At 36.6% G+C, this 26554-nt stretch overlaps 1 protein-coding gene across 1 annotated transcript in view; it reads left to right on the top strand.

The window, feature by feature from the left end:
• Positions 1-26554, top strand: part of CFAP47 (cilia and flagella associated protein 47) — a 503092-nt gene that overhangs the window by 277494 nt on the left and 199044 nt on the right. Inside the window, exons 41-45 of the mRNA XM_072744557.1 lie at positions 1265-1320; positions 2662-2807; positions 13287-13398; positions 14152-14378; positions 21159-21333. Coding sequence (XP_072600658.1) covers positions 1265-1320; positions 2662-2807; positions 13287-13398; positions 14152-14378; positions 21159-21333 — 716 coding nt within the window. The remainder of the gene's footprint in view (positions 1-1264; positions 1321-2661; positions 2808-13286; positions 13399-14151; positions 14379-21158; positions 21334-26554) is intronic.

Genomic DNA, 26554 nt, shown 5'->3' on the forward strand with positions numbered 1-26554 from the left:
CTCCTTTGAGGATAAGGCAACTCTGATTTATTCAAAAGGCTATTCTCTAAGAAAATAAAGAAAAGAAAAGGGAGATGAAGCCCAAATTGCTCTGCCTTTCTATTCATTATGAGAAAGAAAATGACTAACGGGCTAGATATTGCAAGTATTGAGCAAAATGAAGTTCTGAAATTATCTGAGGATTTTAATCAGGCATTCTACCCAGAGCTCCATTATTGAGATGGCAGTGGAGCCATACATCGAGAAATAAGCATTCTTTGTTGTTTTTTCCATTCTCTGTATAATCTCCCTTATAAATGCTAAAAATATCTGTCTAATATATCTCTGATAGCCTTAAAGTGTCTATCAAATGTTCAAGTTACATTAAATATTAAAACAGCTAATCAGAATGTCTGTGAGTTGAAATAAAGCAGAGAAAAAATTACAAGATCTGGTAAACCTTATTAAGAATGTTGTATCAAGAAAAGGCAGTGGAGAAATGAATCAATATGGCTAGAACTTTACTTGGAAAGAGCCCATATATTTTTACAGCATCAAATTCAGGCAAAAGCAGATGACAAGGTGAGAAAATATGGAGTTTTGTATTCTCAGAAAGAAATCAGGCAAACAATATCTGAGAGCCCAGATGCTAATTGCCAGCTTGTTGAGCAAAGTAATCATGAATATTAAGAGAAGAGCAGTTTGGGGGAAAAATGATGGGTTCTGGAAGATACGGAAACTTTCAAGGGAGGCAGTTGCTTCAGGCTATGATCTGCTAATTAATTTTCAGAAATGCAACCAGAGCTTAAGCAGCTGTCCATATCTCCTCTCTTTATGAGAAAAAAGGAAATGTGGAAACAATAAGCTGAAAGAAGAGAATCTTCCAAGAAATCAAGTTCTAGAACCACTTTTAGAGAAAATACCTATGTAATCCTAAGTTGCGACCACTACTTTTGGGCCTCAGGATTTGCTTTAGTTTTTGTTTTTTTATTATTATCAAATGTTTATTTCTCCATATTCAAAAGTAAAAAGGAATTGCTTTTACCAAATTCTATGAAACAGTGGTGGAAATATGGATGATTATTAGTTCCCTTTTTGCATTTTTCTTTTCAAATTTCTGAAACAATATAAACATAAGGGTGATATATGAAATACATCTGTGGTCTTTGCATATCATGTAGGTAGCCATAATTTTTAAGATTCTATAAGATTTAATGAAAATAGAGAATTATTTTTTTATTTTCTTTTGTGTTGTTGATATTGTTCTCCTGTTTACTTATGACAGTAATGCTGAGAATAGCCCTGAGAGTGATTGCCATTCCCCAAATGCCTTAAGAACTTGTGAGTACCTCAAATAAAAGCTTTCATTTGTCTTCATGTCTGACTTTTGTGTGCATGGCATACCAGTAAATGAAATGCCATCAAAGGATGGTTATGACAATAGCCAGAAAGACAAGCCCTGGGGATTACTGGCAGAGTGTGGAGGCCCAAGTGCTGATCCTCAGCCTTTCCTGTTCATGACCCTTTGGAGGACTTTGTCCCTGCTTTCGTTTCACTACAAGTCCTGGTTTCCTTACCGTATGATGAATGCATTTAAATAAATGACTTTTATGTTTCTTTTGTCTTATTCTGAACTGTTTAAACCTATTTAGGTGACAGGTCTCACCATGTTTAAAATTACAAGGAGAACACAGATCTACTTTGTTTTATGAAATAACTATAGATGTAGAAAAGATTAATAGAATGTGAATAGGACAATGGATATAGGAATGATGTGGCTGTCTAGCTACAGAACAAACCACCCCAAATGTAGTGGCCTTAAACAATAAAAATGTGTTAGCATTATTATTTCTCACACTTCTGGAGTAACTGGCCTCAACTAGACTCTTCTTGCTCAGCTTCCTCATGCAGTTATAGTCAGATGGAGGCTGCAGCTGGAGTCATTCCAAAGGCTTCCTTACTCACATGTCTGATGGTTAATATCTATTGGCTAGGACCTCAGGTAGGGCTGTTGGCCTAGACACTTACATGTGGCTTTTCATGTGGCCTAGGCTTCTTCACAGGATGACAAGTTGGTTCTAAAAGCAAGTGAGCCAAGAAAGGGATGTTTGGGAAGAAATTGTATTACATTGTTTGCTCTAGTGTCAGAAGTCACATTGCTATCTTCCAGCACACTATTCGTTAGGATCAAGTCACTGAGACTGCCCCACCATATCACCACACTCACAGCAGTGTTGAAGAACTTGTAGACATGTTTTAAAGTCAACAAAAACGATAGGAAAAAAATATGTATATAACATTCCTCTATTTCCAGTTCAAGTTTTCTGTTACACCATGTTATATGAACTCTTACATAGTCCACAAAAAAAGTTGAAGTTACCTGGATAACCACTTTGCTATTTATATATGTATATCTAGGCTAATTTTAAATACTAATAAAGTTTCCTTTTTGAGGAATCTTTAATAGAGGGTCATAATTTTACATTTTTATGATATCAGGCTTGTGCTGGTGTCACCTGTACTTTCATTAACAAATGCATGTGTCATCTAATTTGGTGTGCTAATGCTATGAACATTTTTTTTATTCATTTCAAAACTTGAAGCACTAATTGAAACAGCTGCTTTATTTGAACAGCACTTATGAAATGATATGTAAACAAGTTCTACTTCATGTTTTGGTAGCAATTAAGTCCAATTTCATCAGAGAGTTCTTCTGCTCCACACACACTCTTCACCTGGGAGTAAAAGGGACCTCAAGCCTGGAGCTCGTGTTTCTTCCCTTTGACATGCACACGCGCTACTGTGTCATCATCCTCAGCAGCAAAGAGGTGAGAACAGAATTGTGGCACATTTCATCACAGGCTGGCAATTGAATGGACTAGCCAGTACACGTGACTGGAAGGTAGCTAAAGACTCTAGTAATGCAGACAACAATTTCAGCCTCCTGGTTTCTAAACGAAGAGCTTATCCTCACAAATAAGCGAAGAGTTACACTAGTTGTGAGTAAGCTCTATAATGACTGCCTTAGGAAGTCCCACGGGAGCAGATGGGTGGCATGCCTAACCTTGCTGCAGCTCTGTCTGTATTAGCTTTATGCAACTGCATAACAAATTACCAAACACTGAGGGGCTTAAAACAATACGCAGGTGTTATGTCACGTTTTCCATGGATCAGAGGTCTGGGCATGATCTAAGCGGGTTCTCTGCTTAAGGTCTAGTAAGTTTTCAGTCAAGGGACCTGCTACTACTGGATCATCCTCAAAGGCTCTACTGAGGAAGGAGCTGCTTCTCAGATCTCTCAAGTTGTTGACAGAATTAATTTTCTAGTGGCTCTGGCATCCATGTAACTTGCTGCTTTAAAGCCAGCAAATGGAGCACCTGGGTGGCTCAGGGGGCAGCTGGGTGGCTCAGTCAGTTAAGCATCTGCCTTCAGTTCAGGTCATGATCCCGGGGTCCTGCGATTGAGCCCCGCATCTGGCTCCCAGCTCAGTGGGGAGCCTGCTTCTCCCTCTCCCTCTGCCTCTCCCCTGGCTTGTGATCTCTCTCTCTCTCTTTCTCTCAAATAAATAAATAAAATCTTAAAAAGAAATAAATCCAGCAAAGGAGAGAGAGGAGAAAGAAAGGAGGGATGGAAGAACAGAGAAAGAGGCAGAGAGACAGAGAGAAAGAGAAGACAGGCTGTAGAAGAAACATTTTATGGTATTATCCCTTTCCAGAAAGAAACTGCCATGTGTTGACCTGAGGAGGGAATTTATAATGCCCAGTAGATAGCCCCAACTATATCAATTATGTATCAGTTATGTGCTATAGTAAATTCATACTCAATGAAATAATGGTAATTGGAAAGAAGTATTATATTGACCTGGTGTCTGTAGGGCCCTTTACACATGAAAAAATAATATAGCCCACTAAATATGTAAAGAATAGTTTAACTTTACTTAAAATTACCATTTAGGAGGAAAAAATGCTGTTTTATAGTAATGCTAAATCTTGTTTTTTATTTCCCCTAAAAGAGTTCAGGATTTAACTGAATTCCTCTACATGAAAATGTGTGAAAAATAGTAACAATAGTGTGACTAGTAGTTTAATCAAATATTTCACAATCCCTTTTTTATATTAATTTATAATATAGCAATAGAAAATCCTAGGGTTAATTCTCAATAGCATAGTAAGGAGGCTGGTTTTATTATTTGAATTAAACTATTGGAATATTATTTACTTCCGTAAATTTTGTCTAAATTAATCAAAATAATTATACTTAATTTGGTATCTCAACTTATTAAAATATGTCTTTTGATTATGTATATTTTGTTGCTGTCAGAAAAAATATTAAGAAAAACAGTAATCATGAAATTATATTGCTATCAACTGAGAAATAATGCCCTCGGTCTAAAGTATTGTGTTGAATTACAATGACTTATGTGGGCAAACACATCTATTAATTTACACATTCAATTTATTGCTAATTATATTGAAAATGCAATTACACGCTCAAATAGATAATCAAACATCCAAGTCCACCTAGTTAGTTCCTGTTCTTATTAAATGTGTGATAACTGCTTTGCCATTAAGAACCACCTGTTGAAAACTGTAAAGTAATTAGGCCTCAATTTGATAGCTTTCCATGTGTAAAACAGGAACATTTCTACTAATATTGCTATCAAGGAAAGGCCATTTGTTTCATTTTGGCTGTTCCATTTGAACTTTCAAATAAAAAAAATGAGATGACTTATGTAATAGCTGTTTGAAAGTACAAACTGTTTACAAAACTTCCATCAACGTTCATAGAAATTCTTAGCTTAGGGGAAAACCTACAAAATCCCAAAACATTTATGCTATCAAATGCCAAGACTCCGAAAGCATTTTTGCCCATGTGTGGATGGGGCAGATTGAATGGAGGAACCTGGAGTAGAAATATGACCCAGTCCCTGAGGAACTGCACTTTCTGGAAGGAGGGCTTGACAGACCCCTATGCAAACATTGCAAAGTACAAAGCAATATATTGACACAACCCCAGGGTTGTCTGTCTTTCCTTTCATGCCTGTGTGAACATAGTACATAGAGCAGATTCTCTACATAGTTCTCAGTTCCCAAATAGGAAGCCACCTATCACTGTTGGGACCATCCAAGCAAGAGCAGGAATCCTTGACATGGGGCCTGCATTAATACTGGGTTCCACACAGTTGCAACAATTTGCTATGGCCTAACCAGCCCTCTGGTGCCAACCCATGAGCCATTTTATGAAACCAAACCAGACTTCTTTATCTTGCAGTCCTATGTCGTCCCTTTCTGTCGACAGAATTTGGTCTGAACAAATAGAAACCAAAGTCCAGGTATTGTTGACTCGAGAAAGCCAGGATGGGAGTCAGCATCCCTGAGCAACTTATAAGAATCGGTCCAGTCCCACACCGGGGCCCTAATACAGCAGAGAGAGTTTCAGCCTTACCAAGTCAAATAAACAGTTGACAGGACAAGGGTGCCCACTCCCACATAGAAGAGCAGTCAAGATCTTCTTCTTGATTTATGATCTCCAACAATTTAGTCTAAGACTACATCTTACCAGTTGTTATATTATGTGTCAGTCTTTCCATCTCTCTCATGTTTGCATGAGTAGGTGGAACTACTCATCTGACTTTTTGCCCTATCCCTCATTTCATTCCCCCTCAGCCTTTTGTGTCTTTCTGTCTCTGCTGGTACAGAGATTAAGCTGGCAGTCTCTATTGTGTCTATTTTTTAAAGATTCTATGATCAAAGTACAACTTTTTTCAATCATAATAACGTGCAGACTTCAGTAATTCTGGCTTTTGTTTAATTTTATTGAACATGAAGGTAAAAACATTAAATTATGCTAAAACCTTACATAATTTTATATTTAGACAGAGTAATTTCAGTTTTGTGAAAGTTTTTAAAGATTTTATTTATTTATTCATGAGAGACACAGAGAGAGAGAGGCAGAGACATAGGCAGAAGGAAAAGCAGGCTCCATGCGGGGAGCCCAATGGAGGACTCGATCCTGGGACTCTAGGATCATGCCCTGGGCTGAAGGTAGGTGCTCAACCACTGAACCACCCAGGCGTCCCATGAAAGTTATTTTTATAACTGGAGGGACTGAGTATCATTTGAGGGTGTGTTTTTTTTTTTTAATTTTCCATGATTTTTAATGGCAAGCCACATTTTATTCACCTTTTGATTTTTTCCATTCTATTTGTTACACTGCATATTTGTTGTTGCTGTTGTTTTGGTAAGTACACTCCTTCCCATACCTCTGAGTTATTCCCAGGGAAACAGAAGATTTAATCCCATCTGGCCCATACACATTTTGAAAGCATTTATTAACCTTATGATGCCTGCTGACAATATGGGAACAGGATAAGTGAACTTTAAACTCTAGGTCAGGGGGATCCCTGGGTGGCGCAGTGGTTTGGCACCTGCCTTTGGCCCAGGGCACGATCCTGGAGACCCGGGATCGAATCCCACGTCGGGCTCCCGGGTGCATGGAGCCTGCTTCTCCCTCTGCCTGTGTCTCTGCCTCTCTCTCTCTCTCTCTGTATGACTATCAAAAATAAATAATTAAAAAAAAAAGAAAAAAAAATAAACTCTAGGTCAATGTGGTAAAGGTTCACCAAGTTACACATAGTTTGAGCACCCTCACTGCAGAGCCTTCTCCCCCTTCACCTACTCTCCTTTTTGTGAAACTATCATCCTGCAATAAGCCCTGCAGCCTTTGTAAAGAAAAAGCATGAGAAGAAAATCTGTTAAAGAGAATTTTGTACCTAATGGTAGTTATTTATTCTTGAAATTATCCTCTGGGTTTCTAATCAATGATCCTACCAGTTAGTCTGTAAAGATTCCGCATGCCTCTGGGATACCAATATTTTAGCCCCAGGGAATATCCTTTCAAATGACATTTAGAATACAAGGGAACAATACCTATTTTCCCAAATCCATGTTAATTTTATGAACCTTTTTTTAAATTGAGATATAACTGACAGATAACATTGTATAATTTTGAACTATGCAACATGTTGGTTTGATACATTCATATATTGCAATGTGATTACTACAATAGCGTTAGCTAACACCTTTGTCACATCACACAATTATTGTTTCTTTGTTGTGCGGAGAACAATTAAGATCTAGTCCCTTAGAAACTTCAACATTTTTAACATAGTATTATTGACTATAATCACTAAGCTGTGAATTTGATGTCCATAACTTATTTATCTGATAGCTGCTAGTCTGGAACTCCCTCATTCATGAAGGAAACTATAGAATATGGAGTATGACTCTTGCAAGTTTTAAAATTTAACAGCCTCAAGCCATATTCTCAATAATTTCATTGTATTATTGTGTTCACTTCTCCCAGTACAATTTGATTCACCAAGAGTATAAAGCCAATTTTGTAGGCATATAGAGAGTGAACACAGAAAGGAAATGAAGCCTGAACTCAGGGGAATCACATTTCATGGAGAAGTCATGCTTGCATACATGAAACATATCCACCAATTCTATAACAGAGCCAGATTGTGACCATTTCTAGAATAGAGGGAAGAATGCATTTCTATATGATAGCAAAGGCAAGGATAATTGACTCAGAGAGGAATTTAGTTAAGAGGATGAGTGGAAATTTGCCAGTAAAGCAGAGTTTGGGCAGGGGAAAAGTGTGCTCAGGAGAAGATTCTGAGAACATGAGGCAAGCAGCTGAGCATGAAATTTCACACTTGAATTGCCTATTCTGAGAGAAGTTTGTTGGAAGTGACAGAAAATTGATTGGATGGATAAGGCAGACTGATAATGAGGAGGGCAGTGAAATTTTTAGCTGAATAACTTAATTATATTATTATCATTATTGTTATCAAAAGCAGGAAGGGATTGAGCATAGACATGACCTGATTTCATCTTTGTTTGAAAAAGTATCTCTGAAGCCAAAACAGAGAATAGATTAAGAGTTGGAGAAAGAGACTGGAGACCAAGAGACGGGCTCAGAGACTCTTGTAGTCTATGATAACTACTCCACACACCTCCATTCTCTATTGCCTTCTGGTTTTTGCATACCAGCAGTAAAGACAGACAGAAGGATGTGAAAAGCCAACGGTGAAAGAAGAGGTGATAATGTTGGATTTGGGGGAAGGAGCAAGAGAACAAGAGAGAACCACAAAGATGAATGTTGATACAAAGATCAATCTTAATGACAGTTTGCATGATGTTCACACTTGAAGCAAAGTTTCATTTATGTGCAGAACAAACTGATGGCAAAAAATTGAATAGAAACTGTTCTGAGAAATATTGTGATAAAGACAAAGAGAGATTGCTAGTCTCATTGCCACAGTAACTTCTGGATCCTAAGCCCAGCTTTCTGTTATTTGATGAGATGTTTTCCGACAGTATGCCATACATTTTAGTAAATGATTCATGTTTTATGGCATTTAAGTATATGTTGCTTTCTCAAAATGTCTGTAGAATAATCTCTCAGGCAATTAAGACTGAGTTAGGGGCACCCGGGTGGCTCAGTCACTTAAGCATCTGACTCTTTTTTTAATAATAAATTTATTTTTTATTGGTGTTCAATTTACCAACATACAGAATAACACCCAGTGCTCATCATGTCAAGTGCCCCCCTCAGTGCCCGTCACCCATTCACCCCCACAACCCCACCCTCCTCCCCTTCCACCACCCCTAGTTCGTTTCCCAGAGTTAGGAGTCTTTATGTTCTGTCTCCCTTTCTGATATTTCCTACACATTTCTTCTCCCTTCCCTTATATTCCCTTTCACTATTATTTATATTCCCCAAATGAATGAGAACATACAATGTTTGTCCTTCTCCGATTGACTGACTTCACTCAGCATAATACCTTCCAGTTCCATCCATGTTGAAGCAAATGGTGGGTATTTGTCATTTCTAATGGCTGAGTAATATTCCATTGTATACATAAACCACATCTTTATCCATTCATCTTTCAATGGACACCGAGGCTCCTTCCACAGTTTGGCTATTGTGGACACTGCTGCTTAACCATCGGGGTGCAGGTGTCCCGGCAGCATCTGACTCTTGATTTTGGCTCAGGTCATGATCTCAGAGTCCTAGGATTGATCCCCAGCCTCTGGCTCCCTGCTCAACAGAGAGTCTGCTTAAGGATTTTCTTTCTCTCTCTCTCTCTCTCTCTCTCTCTCAAATAAATAAATAAGTCTTTAAAAAAGAAATTGTGTTAAGAAAGTTGAACATTTTAGTGCAAGCTTACAAACCTCTTTATATATTTTCTGTTCACCCTGAGTCTCCTAGAACACTCATTCTATGAAAGATCATATTTTAAAAGAACAGCAATTATTCTTACTGGTCAGTTTCACATCATAATTATGCCAATGCCAAATAGCCGCCTACAGTGATTAATGATCTCTCTCTAGTGTATGGAATTTAACATTTTAGAATTTTAGCTTAGCTCTCACATGCCTGTTTAGCCATCAAAATAATATAATATTGCTCAGCTACTTTAAACAAATAAATCACAAAACAGCAAAGTCTAGGCCCAAGATTAAAAAATAAGTAGAATTTGAAGACCTATGAAACAACATGGGGATTTTCTATCTAAAATGCTTTTTTCTTTTTTTTTTTTTAAGATTAAGGTTATTTGTGTCTGGAGGGTATCCATGACATGTCCAAGGTTACCCAGCTAATTAGTAACAGAGCTAGGATTAAAATTTTTCTGCCGATTCATTGTTTGTGTTCCTCATTTCTAGGTCGTTAACAGCTGGTCTTGTAAATTTGTGTGCAACTGTCTTATCTGAGGACTACACTTAACTAGATACACAGGAAGAACAAAATATCTTTTGTGAGGGTTTCTTACAATGGACAATGGGCTTTGGCATCTTTCTGGAAAATATAATAAAAATCCAAGTAAACATCCTGGCTGTAAAATATGAAATTAAGGGCGGAAAGGAAATTTAATAGCCTATTAGAATAGCTCACATTGACAAGTATCTGTTATGTGTCAGATAATTTCATTTCTCTTGTCACAGCTTCCAGACTTGGAATGTAAGGGACTTCTCTGCTTTAAGGGAGTTCTTTATTGCTTTTTTATTCCTTTCCTGGTCTGATTTTATTGCAAGAAAAGTAGAGGGAAATAATTAGATGATACCACAGTTGATTTTCCTGAACAATTTTCTGACACAGGCATTATTTTCAATTAAGTTTCTTTTTAATGAAAAAGAACACTGAAAATGAACAAGTTAGACAAAATAATTTTTTGAGAAATGATAATATATCGTCTGTGTAAGAGGTGGAATTAAATGGAATTGAGTGGAGTTTTAGTTACTGATATTTTAGTTGACTAATCCATGGCTAGGAGGCTTTTTTATAATGCATATTTAAGGGAAATACCCTGGCAAATAGTGGTTTGATCCTTTTGTATCAACTCCCATGAGTTGGTATTCATTTTGATTGAGAAGACAAGCTATAGATCAGGTTTCATTCAGGCACACTTTTAAGAAAAAGTGTAATTTTGGTAACTCTATACTCACTGAGTCTGATTTCTTATGAATATTATATTTTGGGTAAAACAACTGATTTTTCTTTAGATAAAAATAAAAATAAGAAAAAAAGTAAAATAAAAGTAAAAACTTAATATATTTTCCCTGGTCTTTGTTGAGTACTTCAATTATCATCGAAAAAATTCCATGTCATTAGTATTGATCACTCAGTTGTATTTGTAGTAAAACATGCACACACAGAAAACACATTTCAGATGGCTAGCTTGGATTTATGTTTGCAGAGTACAAGGTTGTTTAGGAAAAAGTACTATATGAAAATTTTATGTAATGTACTGTTTATTATCCAGACTGTATGGATTAAAAGCTAAACAATTTTTTTAAAGATTTTATTTATTTATTCATGAGAGACACAGAGAGAGAGAGAGACAGAGAGAGAGAGAGAGAGACAGAGAGAGAGAGGCAGAGACAGGCAGAGGGAGAAGCAGGCTCCATGCAGGGAGCCTGACGTGGGACTCAATCCCAGGTCTCCAGGATCACGCCCTGGGCCAAAGGCAGCGCTAAAACGCTGAGCCACCCAGGCTGCCCTTTGCTAAACAATTTAAAATATTCAAAGTTTTCCATATTTCTTTTTTCAGCATAAACTGAAGATAATTGTGGGTTATAATTAATACAATTCTGTGGAACATGATCATATGAGAGTAGATGACCATTAACCTTATTGTAAACAAATCTCAATCAGTGTTTTTATTTATAGGGTAGCTATAAATAAATTGACTTCGTGATCAGAAATTGTTTATTCTTATAATTTCTAGATTAATTTTCAGTTTTTGCCATGTCATATGTTATCTAGGATATTTACAATATCTTAGGTTATGTATTTTTGTTATGTGATTAATTTCCTTTTATATAATTTATGTGTGCTGTCTCTGGAATAGTCTCTCAAGCATACAGTTAACATTGTTTTAAGATGGTGGGGCAGTTCAAACTAGTTACCATCCCAGCTTGGAAGCTAAGTTTGTTTCCTTTTGCTTTTCCAGTAGTTAGTTACATGCCTTTCACAAGGTCATTCTGGCAGAAGATTCTCCATCACATGGCTTAGCACTAAATTTGCCAGTGCTCTCTTTCATTAATCCTCCAAGTCTTGGCCCTACTCTAGATCTCTTCAGTCAGACCTGTATTTAAACCATATCTTCAAATGATTTATATGTCATGAAAGTTTGGGAAGCCTTGCTCTTAAAAAATGATCCCTCTCCATTTAAATGGATCTCTCTTATGTGCCTACTAAGTGCCAGGCAAAGGGTTGGGTTCCTCATATGTGTTAACCTTGTTTAGTCTTTGCTACAGCGTTACTATGATTCTACTTCTTAAGATAAAAATAAGCATTTTTAAGACTTTCTTATGGAAACAAACAACCAGGCATTGTGTGTATTTCCCTGATTATCTCATGATTGTTTGTACATTTTTTCTGTCATTTCTTTTTAAGTGTCTTTGTTCAAATTGAATTATTGGTTGAGTCTCCTGTAATAAAAGACAGATTAACAAGAAAAAAATACACATTTATTAACATGTATACTTCCTATATACATGAGAGGTACCCAAGGGAAAATGAGGAATTCCTCAAGGTAGCTTAGAATTCAGGCTCAATACCATCTTAAGAGAGAAAAGGGAGAAAGGGACATTGGCCACTTAGAGGAGAGTAAATGATTTTTAGGAAAGATGAATGGGCCCTTAGAAGAATAGACAGGACACCTGATACTTTGTGATAAAGTTTGGTGTACAGTATCAACTTTCAGGCTCCTTCTGGTAAGAGTCAGTCCTTGGTTCCTGAAATCCACAAGGAGGGAATTTATGATATTTGAGTTTCTTTTGGAGGATCTGTCTTTAGGCAGATAAGGCAAGTTCAAGAAAGCCTCTCCTTGCATTTGCTGTCTTTTAAGTGCCTACATTTCAAAATTATTAATATAGCAAAGCGGCATATTCTGGAGTGACATTTTCTCCTTCCCTTCAGAATCAAGATTTAAATAATATTCATCCAATTGGATCATATGTCTTTAGAGACTCCCTCTCTCCCCTTCCTTTTCATTTAATCTCTAGATTTCTAAAATGAACTGGGTTTTGGTTTGGGTTTTTTTTTTTTTTTTTTTATCATCCCATTTTACAGAGGCCAAAACTGAAAGTCAGAGATTTACTAAATTTACCTGAGGCTTAGTAGCTAGTAAATGGCAGTACTAGAATTGAAACCGAGCATGTTGACCTCTACTGATCCTTCCCCATATTGTGTTGCTGCCCTTGCATTGACCCCACTTTTATTTTTACTCTTTCTGTTTACTCTTTTGTATTTCTTGCCTAATTACTTATTCTAAAAGATCTACAGATCCTCATATGCTCACTTAAAAAAAAAAAAACTACACTTTAAAATATCAACACTTGAGAACTCAGACATGCAAAAGTGATGTTACTTCTCTCCAACAATAAATTACAGAACGAAGGAAAAAATATTTTCTTCCTTGATTTTTTATGTGATTTAAGCTAGCAGTCTACCAAGGATATTTACAGCTGCAAAGATCAATTGCTGTCAGTGCCATCCTGGGGCCTTCTTAATACGCCTCCCTGCTCTGGATGCACATACAAAGTTTCCTCCACACTGTGGGAGGGCTATATTTAAGCCTTACCTTTCACTCCTCATTTAGGGCTTACAGTTGCTTAGCAATGCACAATGCATGGATGTTTTTATAGCATACAGATTGTTCTCAAAGCAGAAAGATTTATCCTGATTTTTTCTGGGCTTTTGAAATTTAATATCATTGTGTGGTTGTGTTTTAGATTGGAGAATTAATTTACGTTGTGGAAGGAAAAGGCATGATCCCCTTGCCTTCCTCCTTTCTCCCAAAGGATTCTTCAGCTCCACTTGACTACAGCAGTTCTCCAGAGGAAGGTAGAGTAAACATATGTTTTATTTCATTTAAAATGTTAAGGACGGTGCTGTTCCTCATGGAGTCGTCCAAGCGTACTCACAGCAAATTTTTCCCAGTAAAAACTGGGAAGTCTTTTGGAAGGCTCCCTTTAACTTTATTATGTCAACATTCATGGAGTAGAGCGCCAGTTTAACAATGAAAACAATGTCAGTGGTGCTTTTCTTTAAATCCTTATTGTTCATTCTTCTGTTAAATATTGAAATGTGGCATTCAAAATATTTACTCAGCAAATTTTCAGTTTCCCAAATAATTGAGAAATGGCCATGCTCTCAAATTCTACATATTGTAATATATTACCTGAACTTTACCCTACATTCTGAAGTGTTAGGTTGTTAGTGAAAGAAAATGCCAGTTCTTGCCGGTCCCCAACAGATGATGTCTTTACATTTATTTCTACTTCCCTTACCTTCTAATCACTGATAGCACAATGATCACTTAATGTTTGAACTTAATGTTGATATTTCTACAAAAGAATCCTTTGAGTTCTTTTGAGCATTCTTTTTAGAGAATGCTGGCAAAATACCTTTAATTCCAGAAGACTTACTCTTCTTGAATTACTGAATCAGAACTACTCTAAATGAGTTACCCATGTTACTCTGGTTGATAAAGACCACAGCTACAATTCTGTATTTCAAACCTTCCAAGTCCATTCTGGATAGCTTGTCAAGGGCATAAATGATCATTGCAGTCATGAATGCTTTTGCTTCCCCTAGCGCTTAGTAAGGAAAATCCAGTTCTGTATTTGAAATGTGAGCTCCGTCAAATCTTGGATGTGAACCTTAAGTTGCCACTGACGAATGAAGCCAAGGAAAAAGCTTTGGCGTTTGCAGCACAGCAGCAGATGTCAGATATAGAGTATGAGCGACGGTTGATCACAGGTACTCTGGAAAGCAGTAGTGTTCGTGTGGCCGTCGCGCTCCTGGGGCTGACCAAGATTGAGGTGAGAATGCAGGGCAGGTGATGCACATAAACTATTCTCTTTTTAAAATGATGCAGAGGGGCACCTAGATGGCTCAGTAGTTGTGTGTCCGCCTTTAGCTCAGTTCATGATCCCTGGGTCCTGGGATTGAGTCCCACATTGGGCTTCCCACAGGGAGCCTGCTTCTCCCTCTGCCTAGGTCTCTGCCTCTTTTGTCTGTATATCTCATGAATAAATAAATAAAATCCTAAAATAAAATAAATAAAATGATGCAGAGTTGTTACTTAGTTGTAACATTTTTACATGGGAAAATGATGAATGCTGGTTTTCTCAAAAAAGCTCAGTAACTTTTTTTCTTTCTACCTCATTAAAAAATAAGTCTGAAATAAAGTGTTCTACGAATGTTAGCATGACTGCTAATTTTAGTAGTGATAACTAAATTAGTGGTGACTTAGGATACTAGTACATTTAGGCATTACAGTGTGGCCACTGAATCCCCAGTTGCCTCCAGTTCTGACTGTACATTAGAATGCCCTGGAGAACTTAAAGTAATAGTAGTGTCCGGCCCTGCTCTAGAACAATTAAATATAAATCTCTGGAAGGGAGTGAAGAGGGATAGGTTCTAAAAGTTGTCTAGGATTGTCTGTGCATCTAGAAAGGCTCATCCCTGGGGTCAGACTACCAGGTTAAGAATCCAGACTCTGACACTGTCTACCTGTGTGAACGTGGGCTGGTTACTTCAAAATCATCAATCTTCAATTTTTTTAAAATTTTTAATCCAAAGATACTGGTAATTGATGGAAGCTAAGTGAGATAATTATGTAAAATGCTTACCACATTACCTAGTATATAAATAAGTGTTCTCTATATATGCAGCATTGTTGTTCTTGTTACTACTATTACTATTGATCCTATTATTATATCTTGAACTGCATTGTATAAATGAAGTAAGGTACAGTCTAATCTCACAGAGCCACCAAAGTGATTCTTTCAAAATGTAAACCTGGTCACATTGCTCCCCTGCACAGATTCCTCTCTTGGCTTTCCAGCTCATTCAGAATAAACCCCAACATCCTTAGGACAGTCCTCATGACCCTCCCAGTCAGTCCCATCCCTTCCCTGATCTCACCTTCTCCACTGGAGCCCATTCATTCATGTCACTTCCTCAGGACAGGCCTCCTTGCTCATCTAAAAATCCCAAGGCGTGCTCCCCATGCCCTGTGCACTTCTGTGGTGAGTTTTCCTAGATATTAGAGGCTACTTCCCTCAATTACTTCAGGCCTGCTAGAATGCTACCAATGAGGTATGCTTGTACTTTTTGTATTTTTTTTTTAAAGCATTACTCACTTCTACCAGGTGCTTTTCAAATGCTAAATATCCTTCCACTTTCTCTGTAGATAGCATTTACCACCTGAGAGTAATATATTTGTTTGTTTACTCATTATCTATCTCCAGCAAGGGAATTTGTGAGAAGATATTTGTTCAGTCAACTCTCATGTCACCAGTGCCTAGAAAAGTATGCTATGCCAAAGGTAGTCAATAAATCTTTGATCAGTGTAGGAACAAATGGTAAATGTTTTCATCCTTGTTTGAGATTTACCTTCATATGTTACCTTATATATATTACAACAAAATACTCAGCATCATAGGGATGATTTCTTTTTTTGTTAGAATGCTAGAATCAGTACAGTCTAAGCACAAATATCTAACATTTAATGATGATATTTTATGGATGACCTGGACTTTTAAGTTCTGATTAGCTCAAAAATATCAAGGCCCAAGTCTCTGATGCCCCCTGGAATGACCCATCTGCACTATGCATTCAAGAAGCTGATGGCTCTCTTCAGTTCATACCAACATGGTTACTTCTATTACAGAGCAGTGAATTTGGGAAGGTTTTTATCCAACTTTCAGTATAGAATTACAATAGAAATATTTGACATGTGACCTTTTCAAACCTTAACCCTATCATAGTACACTCTCTTGCTGTCTCTCTTTCCATTTTTTTTTTAAGATTTTATTTATTCATGAGAGACACAGAGAGAAGCAGAGACCTAGGCAGAGGGAGAAGCAGGCTTCATGCAGGGAGCCCGATGTGGGACTCGATCCCTGGACTCCGTGATCATGCCCTGAGCTGAAGGCAGATGTTCAACTGCTGAGACACCCAGGCATCCCATCTCTCTTTCCTTTTAAATTTGTTTTCCTTAGGGGTGCTGGGTGGCTCAGTCGGTTAAGTGTCCTGACGCTTGATTTTGGCTCAGGTCATGATCTCAGGGTCATGGGATCAAGCCCCCTTCTTGGGCTCTGTGCTTAGCAGGAAATCTACTTGAGATTCTCTCTCTCCATCTCTTTTTGCACCTCCCCCCGCTGTCTCTCTCTCTCTCTCAAATAAGTAAACCTTAAAAAAAGAAAAAATTGAGCTTCTTCATTCTTACCTCTTATCAAAACATTTTATTTAAATGAGAAATGCTAGAAGGAGATGGATTTTTTCAGTGGATTCCCTTTCTATTATTTATGCATGTATATAGTTTGTTTTTCTCCTTCTTAGCTTTCTCTGGAATCCAGCACACTCTGTGTTTATTATTGTATTTATCAAACTATGTTTTGTATAATATTTATTTTTATATTTCCCTGCTTCTCTAGGATTACGAGTGCCATGAAATTAAAAATCTTTGTTATGTGTTTTTTGTTTAGCCCTTATTGTCTTGTGTGTGACAGGTGCTCTGTCACTGTTTAATTGAATTGAACATGTGCCCACACAGACAAATAACATTGTAAGCCTGAGGTCTTTGTGTCTATGCAGCTTGCCTCATAGCCTGATTTTTCAGTCACAGTCATCTTGTTTACTTATCCTTGTTTATCTCCCACATTTGCAGGATGGGTATCTGTATGTGTGTACTTCTCCTGACTGGTTGGTGGAAATAACAGCAACCATCATCATCATCATCATCGTCATCATCATCATTTATGAAAAAAATGTTGACTTCTTTAAAATTAAAATTGAAATGTTTTAAATAGTCTCTAAATTTAAAAATTCCAAGTTTTTTTTACCTGAAAATTACTACTTCTTTGAATTCTGTGAATATCACACATTTTTTGATTTCAGCAAAAACTTTCCAAATCTACAAAGTAGCTAGAGAAGAGTTGAATGTTCCAGTTTAAGAAAACCAGCTGCAGCAAATCAGAACTCATAAATGCACCTTATTGTGCTCATATACATCTAATCATAAAGCGTTCTTTTCAAGTGCAATTATCAATGCACTCTTGAAATACAACAATGCTGATAATTTTTGCAGGGGAACAGTAAACAAGATTAACTTCAAAAATACTCTCTCCTTATATAGTATTTTATACCATTTTTTCCAACATGTTTTTATGTGCACATTTCCAAATTATTTCAATGACCCCATGGAGAAATGTAGAGAAGGTATAATGATACTTGTAATACAAAAAAATAAAATGACTGAGGCATAAAAAGACTTCTGTTGCCCTTAATGACAGGTGGCAGTTACAGCCATATCATGGTAGAGACATCATTGTATTTTAATGCTGAAAAAGAGGAGTGCCTGGGTGGCTCAGTTGGTTGTCTGCCTTTGGCTTGGGTCATGGTCCCAGGGTTGTGGGATGGCGCCCCGTGCCAGGCTCCCTGCTCAGCAAGGAAGCCTGCTTCTCCCTCTCCCTCTGCCTGCTGCTCCTCCTGCTTGTGCTCCCTCTCTCTCTTTATCAAATAAATGATTATAATATTTTTTAAAAAATAAAGCTGAGAAAAAAAATCAAAGACACAGAGAGACACATCGTCCAACTTCTTATTCTTACAGACGTGCAAACCAAGACCCCAAAATAGTAGGATGGCAGCCTAAGGTCACACCACTGATTTGTGACAGAATAAGAATAGACCCAGGTTTTTGCCCCTTCATCCATTACTCTTTTCCTTCTCCTGCATAGTCTTCAGGTCGTATGTTCACTTCTTAGTCTACTATCAGGAAATTGTATAATGGAATGAATGAAAGTCTAGAATACTCAGTTATAGCGTAAAATAACTACATAACAAAACCTAAAATAATCCTTGAAATAAATCTGTTTAGAACTAAATCTAATCAAATATATGTGATCACTTTTCTACCAAAGAAAAGTGACACATTTGACTAAATTTTTTTGGTAGACAACCATGTGAAATTTTAATTTTTGAAATATTTATAGAGTAATAGCAGTATGATGTATCTACTTTATACTGTGAGAGACAGGATCTTTTGTCAGGAGCATGAGTTTCTGACACTTTACCACTTAGCACTCATTTATTGAATTCACATTCTTCTGGCCATTAATAAATCAACTCTAATGATATACTCAGTGTTATTGGAAAGATTCAGAACTTACAGGGTAGTTTCCTTCTATTTTCTGTTCACTTTTTCAAGTTTATGTTTTAAAAGCCATGCTATATATACTCTGGGATAAATGGTAGGAAAAATCATTGAAATTTTGAAATTTAATATGTTTTAAAAAGGAAGCCTAAAAGATCTCTTTTGTGAGGATTCAGAAGGGTAAAGAAAATGGTTTTTGTATTTGTATGATTTAAATGTACTCTGAATCATGAATCTATTGGTACTGTCAAAGATAAAGAAATGAGGATAGACTCTATTCAGTAACTGTTGCAATAGGGAGAAGGATCCAGCATGAACTAACCTGAAATTTATGCAGAAGGAACTGGGAGTTTTAAAGGGAGGAGAAAGTGAAGAGGGATAATGAGCTGGGAACTTAATGATAATGGGCAGAATCAGGAAAGTGGACATTTATAAGTGGGAGAGGGTTGGTCAGTGTGATCTGGTTTTGTTAATTGATGCTTATCAGCAGAAGACAAACTTGGAATCTTTATGACGAGATAGTGATACAAGTTAGAACAAGGTACCTACCTGGCTGGGATCATTATCTCCTTGAATGTTTGCATTCTGAGGTCCTTAAGAAAATAGCTCTGGGTGGCAGAAAACTTACATCTCAGAAAGGAGAGAGAAAGGGATGGATGGGAGTAGAATAAAAAAAGGGAGGTAGAGAAAGGACTTACAATAGTAAGCTTTCTAAAGTAACTGCTCTGATAAGAGGGGGTTTAGGGGCCTATCTACCTGTCATTGGGTCTTGGCTGAAACAAACAGTATATTCTCATGGCAGTATTAAGCTCTCTCAGGTAGGCACTTTAAGGGGAAGTGGGATCATCCTAGGGATATGGCCTTAAGCTGTTAGAAATTATGTCAGTGCTTGTTTAATTAAGTCTCTTAGTCGGGGCGGGGGGAAGGGGGTAGACAAAATTGTTTGTGCTGAAAATCTGTAGTTATTGTAAGCCAAGGTTGAGGGCTACTTGAGAAGAGGAGTTGGAGGAGCCTGGCTAGAGTTTTGCCAAGAAGAGGGTCTATGTCAATATATCATGACTTAATGACTTGAAGATATAAAAGGCAGATGATACACATTTAGGTTAAAGAGCCGGTTGCTAATGTGAATATATAATTTGTTCGCAGTGACTAGAAAAATGAACCAAACACAAGTGATGATGAATGTAAATGAATTAAGTTTTTTGATTTACATGATTTTAATTACCAAACTAAAGTAGTTGAAAAATGTTACTTTGTGGGGAAAAAAATCCCTGTGGATTTTGTAGATAACAAACCCAGTGAATGAGAAAATTGCTGATGGCACCAACATTTATTTTTGTTGAGTAATGATACCATGACCACGATCAAGATGATGATGATGACAATAATGATACTAATAGCCAGCATTTATTGAGTATGCAAAATATGCTTCAAGGACCTGGATTTTTGTTTTCACTTTAAATGTTCATACCAGGGATATAGGCAGGGTGTACTATTGTTGCCCATATTTTACAGATGAAAACTTTGTGGCTTTGGTTAATAGGCTGGCCACGCTTACTTAAAGTTGGGTTACAAATGCAGCCAGTCTGTCTTCAAGAGTGCTTGGACTAACCATTGGGCTGTACTATATGGTTAGCAATAGAGCATCCGGATAAATATAAATGAATGCCTACCTTTGGGCTTTGCATTGCTTGGTTCACACTTAGAGAACTGGCTTTCCCTTCAGTGTTACATTTTAAGAAGGACAATGTTGACTAGATTGTGTCTTGAGGAGCATATGCATGTTGCTGAGTTGTTGTGACCCACATTTATAAGCAGTGGTTGAAGGGACTAAACATATCAAACCTATTTAAAAGGTATGTTTGGAAAAAAAATAAATAAATAAAAATAAAAGGTATGTTTGGGATGGGGGAGGGAGGAAGAAAAAAATATGTTTGGTTGTCTGTGGAGAGGCAGGCCTTAATCTTCTACACATATATGTGTACATACACACATATACACACATATATTCACAACATTGTTATTAGGAAAAGAGAGAGGACTAACTGTGCTTCTGCTAAGAACTCGAACTCAAGGGTTAGATATCAGGGAACACAGGGACCAACTGAAGGAGGGAAGCACTTTCTCAATGCTGCTATTCAGCAGTAGAATTGGTTTTTCCCTGAAGCAATGAATTCCTCAACACTGAAAGGATTAGAGCTTGGGACATTGAGCATCTGTTAATAAAGGATGATTCCATTGGTTCTAAAAAACATGTTAGTGTTATCTTCCACCAATTAAAATAATAACGTGTCTAAAGATCGAACAGATTCCATCCCTTGGTGAATTTTTCCCCAAATGTGGACTCTAAATGCATAATGCTTTTTTTTTTCCCTTGGTGTGTTTTGGAGGTAAAGGCTAACAGAATTACATTCCAATTTTACTCTCTGTTTATTTGCAGACTTGTATGCTCTTTAATACCTCAAAGCTCAAGAAGCCTAAATCCATTTTATACACAGCAGAACTGAGCCTTCCAGAATATTTTGATATCCCCAAGAAAATCTACATTCCTCAGATTTCAGAAACTCAAGCTAAATTGACCCACTCTCGAGGAATTAAACCTGCAAATAAAACAGGTAATCAGTAACATGTGGACTGCAATATCTAGCTCTGTCCCAGGCTCTATGATATACTAAAATTTAAAGAGATTATCTCTACTAATAGGATATATTTGTAATGTTATTAAAGAGATAGTTCAGTGTACATAAATATCAATTATTGACTACTTTACATTATAAATAACCAACATACTGTAGCACAATAATCTAAATTATGTACTGAGTTTAAATGCTAAATTGCTGGTACTGAAATTTGCAGACCTGTTATTACTCCTTCTTAAAGAGTAGTTGTCTGATAAAGGCAGTAAGTGCTCTTTGAGAAACATTAAGTGAAATTGGTTAGAGGAGTTGTGCTGGAGTTGAGGCTCTGGCTAGCTTTAAAGTGTAGGAGGGATGTTGGTGGCAAGAGCATATCAAAGGAGACAATGTGTTATTTATGAGTAATTTATCTTTGATCTGAACTAGGACCTTTAATGACTGAATATTTACTCTTGGTCTCCTGGTTCCCCTTTATTCTGTTATTGTAATTAGGAAAGACTAACCCAGATTTCATAGAATATTAGTACATTTACATTATCAAATATAAACAATAAAATTTAAACAATGTGACTAAATAATTTAAAGTATCCAAAATTGGGACACCTGGGTGGTTCAGCAGTTGAGCGTCTGCTTTTGGCTCAGGGCATGATCCCGGAGTCCTGGCATCGAGTCCCACATCAGGCTCCCTGCATGGAGACTGCTCCTACCTCTGCCTATATCTCTGCCTCTCTCTGTGTGTTTCTCATGAATAAATAAATAAAATCTTAAAAAAAAAAATAAAGCGCCCAAAATTAATTTGTTTTCATTGCACTGCTTTCCAAGCTGGTGGATGATAATAGGATTGTAATTTCTTTACTAGGGATGTTCCCACAATGTATCATAACTCCAATGTCATGGACTCTATATTGTTGCTAACTTAGGTTTTGTTTATATTTTCTTTTGTTCTTTTCCTGTGGCTTTGTGTTAACTATAAAATGTTTCTAAATCTGAAAAGGTGGTTACAAAAAATAAGTGTACAGGGTAATCTGTCCATTTTTACCTTCCTGGGAGATCTCAGATCCCAGATTCAAATGCTAAGTGGCCAAGCAGGTAACAAGGATTTATGAATTAGGACTGGTCTAAGGTAAGAAGGATGATGGGGCCTGAGACAAGCTGGAGAGTAGGCACCCTGTCTAAACATTCAAAATCAAAACAATAAACAGAAAAGCTTAAATCCTCCTGACCACAGTGAGGGTATATTTAACTCATCAGCTGTCAGGCTGGTGACAGCTCTTAAGTGAAATTGTTGTCTTTTTTTTTTTTTAAATCTTTATTACCTCCAGCTTTTCAATGTACTATTAAATTTTTAAATGAAGATTTTATAATGATAATTTTTTAACCCCTTTGAGATAACTGGATAAAACTGTGTGTGTATAAGCCCAGCTAGGATTCCGGGTCCAAACAATTCACTTATTCAGCCATTCACTCAATACTCTTGAGCATCAAATCCTTTGGACAAGATGATGAAACTTGGCATATTAAGATGCTGTTTAATTATAAATAAGCATGAAGTTATCTATATTGAAAGGCCTTTCATTCAGATAATTTTCAAAAGTTAATATTTTTCTTTCATATCAATTGTGAACTATCCATTTTAGTGAGAAGATTATTGTGAGAATTAAGAAAAATAGAGCTGTGAATTTTAAAAGATCATGCACAAAAGTTTTAAAATATGATTTGCATATTGCGGTTCCTGTCCAACTTGATTTTCTATGCAGTTGACTTTATAGAGGAAGCCTGAAGCCCAAGTTTCTGTTTCCACTTCCTTCAGCATACATTTAAATAAATTAAGTTTACAAAAACAGAATATTCTAACTCAAGATAGTAACAGGTCAAATAAAATACATAGCCTAAACAGTGCAGTGTACATTCTGTTGTTAAGCAGTGGACTTGATTAATGAAAAAGAAAAGAACGTATGTTGTTTTTTTAAGTTTAATAAATAACATTCTATTAGAATTTGAGACAAAGAATAGTGGAGTTAAGCATTTAAGAGGCTTATCTTTGTAGGGGAAAAAGGCTTATCTTTGTGATGTAAGCCACTTTGAAGAGAACCAGCAAATTCCTAGCAATGAATATACTAATATAGAAACAAATCTTGTTTTATTAAAAAAAAATTATTTTTTTAAATAACCCCTACACCTAGTGTGGGGCTCAAACTCATACCCCAAGATCACAAGTCACATGCTCTACCAACTGAGCCAGCCGGACACCTCTAATTTTTTTTTTTTAATGGGAGGCACGAAGAAAGAAAGAAATGACAAGTGTTTATCTGGAGAAGTCAAGATCCCAGTGTTCCTGCTAATAGCAGGAAAGGGGTAGAAGTGGATCATTTTCATAATCTCTTGAAGTTCTAATGTCATCAGAAGGAACTAGTTTTGAGGTATTGAAAAGTGGCTGTCTTCTGTTGCCTATTAGTCTTTACCTTTCTGAAATTCCTAATGAAAATTCTACATTTCTGGTTAACAATAGCTACTACTGTAATTATTTAAAATAATCTACTTAAATTCATATTTCTTTTAGCTCCATCATTTAGGAAGGTATTATTTTTCCCATCCCACCCTTTAACATTCTCATGCTTTCAACTGACGGAGATGAAGCTGTAGAGAAAGAGTGTATGCACACAAGTAGGTGCATCCATCTCTACAAATGCATCAGATGTACCTACATGACAACATTTTCCCATGGAAGAGGTATTACTTGTTCCACTTCATAGGTCTCAAAGATCCTGTGACTCCTTTGTGTTAGTGGACCAGAGTAGGTCTAATGTTTGTTGAGCACCAACAATATTCAAAACGCTGTGACAGGTGGTTTTATAGTTCTTCTCATTTAGTTCTCCCAGTAGATATTCTGTCTTAGATCGCATCTAGGCATCGATCCTTCTACTTGCTTCTCCATGGACCCTTGCATGGCTCATAACAACCTTTCCAAGCAGTTTTGAGTCTTTTCAAACATCCTCTTTACACCAATTTTTCCCCATCTCCCAACGTCCACTGGACAAATGACTGTGTCATCTCTGTCATAGAGGAGAGGGGACTACATGAGCATACACTCTTCCTTACCCCCTTACCTTCAGTCTCCAAATAATAAGAATCTACTCTATCAACCTTTATCTTATCCCAGATAGCCTGCTCTTGAGTTCTGTTCTGCCATTTATCACGGCTCCGTCTCTGAGAGTAATTCCTTCACTTTTGGCTCCCCAACTTTCTCAAGCTTCAATACCTAACGATATTCATACCTTTCCCAAGACAAACATACTTCTGAGTAGCGCTATCTTCATTTGTAGTTTCTATTCTTGCATAACTAGTTTGCAACCTCTCACATCTGGGTTCTGCTTTACTGCTGTAGTAAAATGGTTAGCTGCTTTCTACTTACTAAATCCAGTGGATCATTCTCAGTCTTCATCTTCTTGGACCTCTGTTGCATTTGACCTGGATGATTAGGCATCTGGTCAGAATTCTAGACATTTGATATTAAGGCTTTATCCTTGTTCCCTGCATTGCTTCTCCAGCCCCTTGCCAAGATTTCTTCTTAGTCTTTTTGTAAGTTCTTCTGTTTACTCCATCAATATGGGAATCTTCAAGGTTATACTTGTCCTAGTGGGGCTATTATTACTTTTAATGTATCCCATTGGGGATTTTGTATGCTCCCATAGTTAAAATTACCCTTAACATCACTAACATTTATATTTATTCCTACCCTTTTTCTTCTCTTTTCAACTTATTCAGAGGCATATGATATGCCTACCTAGATACATATCTGCAAATAGATACACAAATAGAGAGATTTACCCCTCAGATTCAAAATGAATGTATTTTTATTCTCCATTGATTTGTTTCTTATCATATAATCTTCATCTTTTCATAGGGTGGAACATATATCCATCCTGTCTCTTATATTAGAAATCTGGGCATACTGCTTGAAGCTTCTCTCTTTTGAACTCCTACCTACAATTCATCTTGTAGTTCTAAATTTTCTGTAATTTATTTCTTTCTCTTCTCTATTCCCACTGTTAATGATTCAGGTCTTCATCAGTACTTCACAAATGGACAAAGTAATCACATCTATTTCTTCTCAATGAAGTGCAGATTTAATGGGATAACATATGTTAAGAATTTAAACGCTATATGATATACCTATTAATTCTATTCTAGTCTCATCACCTTTAAAGTACTTCAACTCTAGGCACTAGAACTATTAAATCTGACCGTGAAATATTACTGAAACATTTAGTGATTTCAGAGGCAGATTTACTATACTACCAAAGACACATAAATTTTATGATTCTTCACTTTTTTGACCCCCACTTCTTAGTTCCTGTACCTAGTTTTATATTTTCAATTTTATATTCTTTCTCTTGAAGAACGTCCCTAAATTTTAAATCTCAGGCCTCATAAAACCTAGACTTTTACCTGGTTGTAGGTCTTGACTTCAAGTCTCATCTACTTGTGGTTCTGGGGATGTTGAAATTTATAACAGGAAGAGTTTTATGGACCTTAAATGAATACAGGTAAACAGGAAATCTCCAGTGGGTCCAGGAACACTTATTACTTCCCCAGTATAGAGGGTCCTGTGTATTTTATGCCATCCATGAAAAATATGTGCAAGAACACTCAAAGTGCTCTAGGCTGGTTTTGCTGATCACTTACACAGAGTTCAAAACCCTCATTTCTAGGTTGTCTCTTCAGTTTCTAGTATTTCACATTGACCCAATTTCTTGTTCTCTCTCAAGGGCTCTATGGCAGACATATTAGAAATACATTTTGTAAGAACACTGTTCTGTATCTTCTCCCATTTGGTTGCAATTTTCTTAATTTTCTAACATTTACTAATAATCAGCAGCCTAATAGGTGACAAATATTCACTCAATTTTTCCATGGCAGCTATTTAATATGTAATGTGATTATAAACTATACTGAAAATTTATTATTAGTAACAAACACTATATATGGTTCTATCCATTTCATAAGAATTCTATATATTATTGTAATGGCTAAATTATCCTTCAGTATGAAAATAAGACTGCAAAATTATTGCAATAAAAAAGAATTTAAATTCCCGCTTAAAATTTATTAACTGTTTTGACAAATAAACCCTACATCTCTAAGTTATATCAAATAATCACAAATGCATTTCTAATAAAATAAAAGTAAATTTCATTTA

Source organism: Vulpes vulpes, chromosome X (assembly GCF_048418805.1).
Source record: "Vulpes vulpes isolate BD-2025 chromosome X, VulVul3, whole genome shotgun sequence".
NCBI lineage: Eukaryota > Metazoa > Chordata > Mammalia > Carnivora > Canidae > Vulpes > Vulpes vulpes.